The 3,007-nt window shown below is 49.1% G+C and overlaps 1 protein-coding gene across 2 annotated transcripts in view; it reads right to left on the bottom strand.

The window, feature by feature from the left end:
* The window catches only part of pcsk1nl (proprotein convertase subtilisin/kexin type 1 inhibitor, like), a 5,887-nt gene extending 3,286 nt beyond the window's left edge, over positions 1-2,601 (bottom strand). Inside the window, exons 1-4 of one of the 2 annotated variants that reach the window (XM_008402304.2) lie at positions 2,048-2,601; positions 1,313-1,568; positions 805-1,108; positions 639-731 (exon numbers count right to left, since the gene is read on the bottom strand). In XM_008402304.2, coding sequence (XP_008400526.1) covers positions 639-731; positions 805-1,108; positions 1,313-1,568; positions 2,048-2,059 — 665 coding nt within the window. In that variant the 5' untranslated portion in view covers positions 2,060-2,601. The remainder of the gene's footprint in view (positions 1-638; positions 732-804; positions 1,109-1,312; positions 1,569-2,047) is intronic. The other variant, XM_008402305.2, reaches the window with a different exon arrangement.
* Between the last annotated feature and the right edge of the window lie 406 nt (positions 2,602-3,007).

The raw sequence follows: 3,007 nt of genomic DNA, 5'->3' as shown, positions 1-3,007 counted from the left end.
AGCAATGTAACGTGATCCTCTGATTGGCTCAGTAATGTAACGTGATCCTCTGATTGGCTAAGCAATGTAACGTGATCCTCTGATTGGCTAAGCAATGTAACGTGATCCTCTGATTGGCTAAGCWATGTAACATGATCCTCTGATTGGCTCAGCAATGTAACGTGATCCTCTGCAGCAAGTGACGGCAAAGCGGGGCGTCATCACGACTTTACAGAAGTTCATGTGTCTTTACCTCCTGCAGAGGCTCCGCCGAACCCCTGGAGTTCGATCGAACCAGGTTAAGAACCACTGGTCCAGTGGGTCTTTCACCTTAAACAAATCAGATGGACCCCTAATGACATTCTTCCAAAACTTCTGGATTTTAAGACATTTCCCCCCAGACGATGGAGAGACGTCCATCATCAGGTAACTTGTGACGACTTCAGCCTGCAGTTCGTCTGTGAACCAGAGGAAATGTGTCTAATTTGCAAACGGTGCCTCTGTTGATTCTTATAGGCTTGTGATGGTTTGGTCCAAAGACGGATGAGGTTCTCCAAACCCTGTTGGTGGTAGTTGTGCCCACGGTCACACTGGTTTGCTCCACTGCAGATTGTAGAGACCAGTTTAGTTTTGAGCGCCAGTCAGGTGTGAGGTCCTACCTGAGGGCGTCCTGGTCTCGGCTCGGTGCCGCTGAGGTCCGTCCGTACTCCCTGGTTCTCTGCAGCAGACTCTGGACCAGCCGGGGATCCATCCTGACAAACATCCACCCGTCCCGTTAACGTCTACGCTCTCCTCTTCCTCAGACAGCTGCTCTGACTCGCTCACCTGTCCAGCTGCGGCTCCACCAGGTCCCACCAGGGGGCGCCGGGCCGCCCCATGCTCACGCCCCGCCCCGTCTCATCGTAGTCTGCAGCATCGGTGGTCTGGAGGTCCCCTGGAGGCCCCTGCTCCTCCTCCTCATCTTCCTCCTCCTCCATCACCTCCACGTCTCCGGGGCCGACCAATCCCGCGCTCTCTGCCTCGCTCAGGAGGCGGAGCAAAGCAGCCAGGTAAGCTGTGGGAGAACGTGATTGGCTCTGGAGCTTATTCTGAATAAAATGTGACGTCAGAGGCTCCTGCATCCTGTTGGCTAAAGATTTTAGAGCTTTTCATGAAAAGGAGAATAAAATGAATGAAAACTTTAAAGTCAAGAGTTTTAAATGTTGTATGAAATATAATGCAGCTGTTTAAAAGTGTAAACCCTGTATCTGTTAAAACTGCTTAGTGAGAGGAAATCAGCAGCTGTAAATGAATAATAATTGTAATATTTAGTGAAAATGGCTCAATAAACAACCTGCTCGCTGCTCCTCCTCCTGCTCCCGCCTCTGGTCTCTCTCCACCAATCGCTGCAGAGCCTGGTCGATTCCCCGCCCTCTCCAGTCTTCTGATTGGTAGTACAGGTCGTTGGCTCCGCCTCCTGCTTGCAAGGCTGGATATGACATCATTTGGTCATCATATGGCAGCCGGATGCGGAGGTCTCTGCGCTGCCGTCTGATCCCGCCCACTGAGACGTCCAGGCCACGCCCACCGCCAAGAGCTGCGGGGAGAGACTGAGGCAAAGGAGAAGAGGATGAGGAGGACCGAGAGGAAGCTGGAGTTAGCTTCTGATGAGGGAACTGTAGTAACCCTGCCTGTTAGCCTGTTAGCTCTGTTAGCATCCTGCAGTCTGCCTTCCTCCATGTTGGGAGGATTTAACTGGTCGTCATAGTTTAAAGCTAAATAGTTAGCTTTGAGCTACATAAACATTTAGCAACTTAACATTTAGCATCAAGCTAAATATTGCCAACCTCCGAATAAAATGTCCCAAGTCATTTTCTGCCAATAAAAAATAAATTTAGTAAAAAATGACTTTGACCTTCACTTTATTTAGCTTGGAGATAAACATTTAGTGTAAGCTGACATTTACATGGATGACATGGTGAAAATGGGCGCCAGATCAAGAACCGCACAGCATTCTGGGAGACGCAGGCAGAGGAAAGGCTAGCTTAGCTAGCTGCTCACGGCTAGCTAAGCTAAGTTGGTGGCTCACATTGCTAGGCATTCTTCAGTTGCCTAGCAACAACCTGAAACAGGAAACGTCTGGTCAGCAGTTTGACAGATTAAACACTAAACTGATCAATAATGATCAAGACTGACTGATATGAAGCTGTGACGTTGTTCCGACTCGGTCCAGCCCAGCCGTAGTGATGGGTCTGACTGTCACACAAGCCCCGCCCATCTCTCCAATTCTTCCTTCAGGGATTGGTCAGACCGATGGCTCGGATTGTCAGGAACCAATCAGATTGATCCATTTCCTGTTTCCTGTCCTGATTGATGGCAGTAATAAACTCTCCGGGGAACCAGATTAACTGACTGGTGTCGGAGCTTCAGGCAGGTTTGGACCGATGAGTGACTGATGAATGGAGCTGAATCAACAGGTCATGTTTTCATAATGACGTAACCATGGCAACGGGCCGAGGCTGAACCCGATTTACCTTCAGGGGCAAGAAATGAATGATTCACTGCTTCACTAGCAAGGAACCACAACACACACACACACACACTAACACGGACTAACACACACACACACACTAACACACACASACTAACACACACACACACTAACACAGACTAACACACACACACCAACACACACGCACACACAGACACACATAGACAAACACAGACCAACACACACACACACTAACACAGACTAACACACACACTAACACACACACACACACACTAACACAGACTAACACACACACACCAACACACACACTAACACACACAGACTAATACACACTAACACACACACAGAGTGATGTAAGGTGACCTGCTGCATCCTGTGTAATACGCTGCCTTGTTGCTGTGGGTGACCATGTCCTGTCGTTATGGTGACAGCAGATGAAATAAAATGTCGCAGAAGCTTCAGACACGCACACACACACACACACACACACACACACACACACACACACACACACACACACACACACACACACACACA

The sequence above is a fragment of the Poecilia reticulata genome, unplaced genomic scaffold (assembly GCF_000633615.1).
Source record: "Poecilia reticulata strain Guanapo unplaced genomic scaffold, Guppy_female_1.0+MT scaffold_212, whole genome shotgun sequence".
NCBI lineage: Eukaryota > Metazoa > Chordata > Actinopteri > Cyprinodontiformes > Poeciliidae > Poecilia > Poecilia reticulata.
The sequence above is the reverse complement of the archived record's forward strand: the minus strand, read 5'-3'. Positions and strand labels throughout refer to the sequence as shown.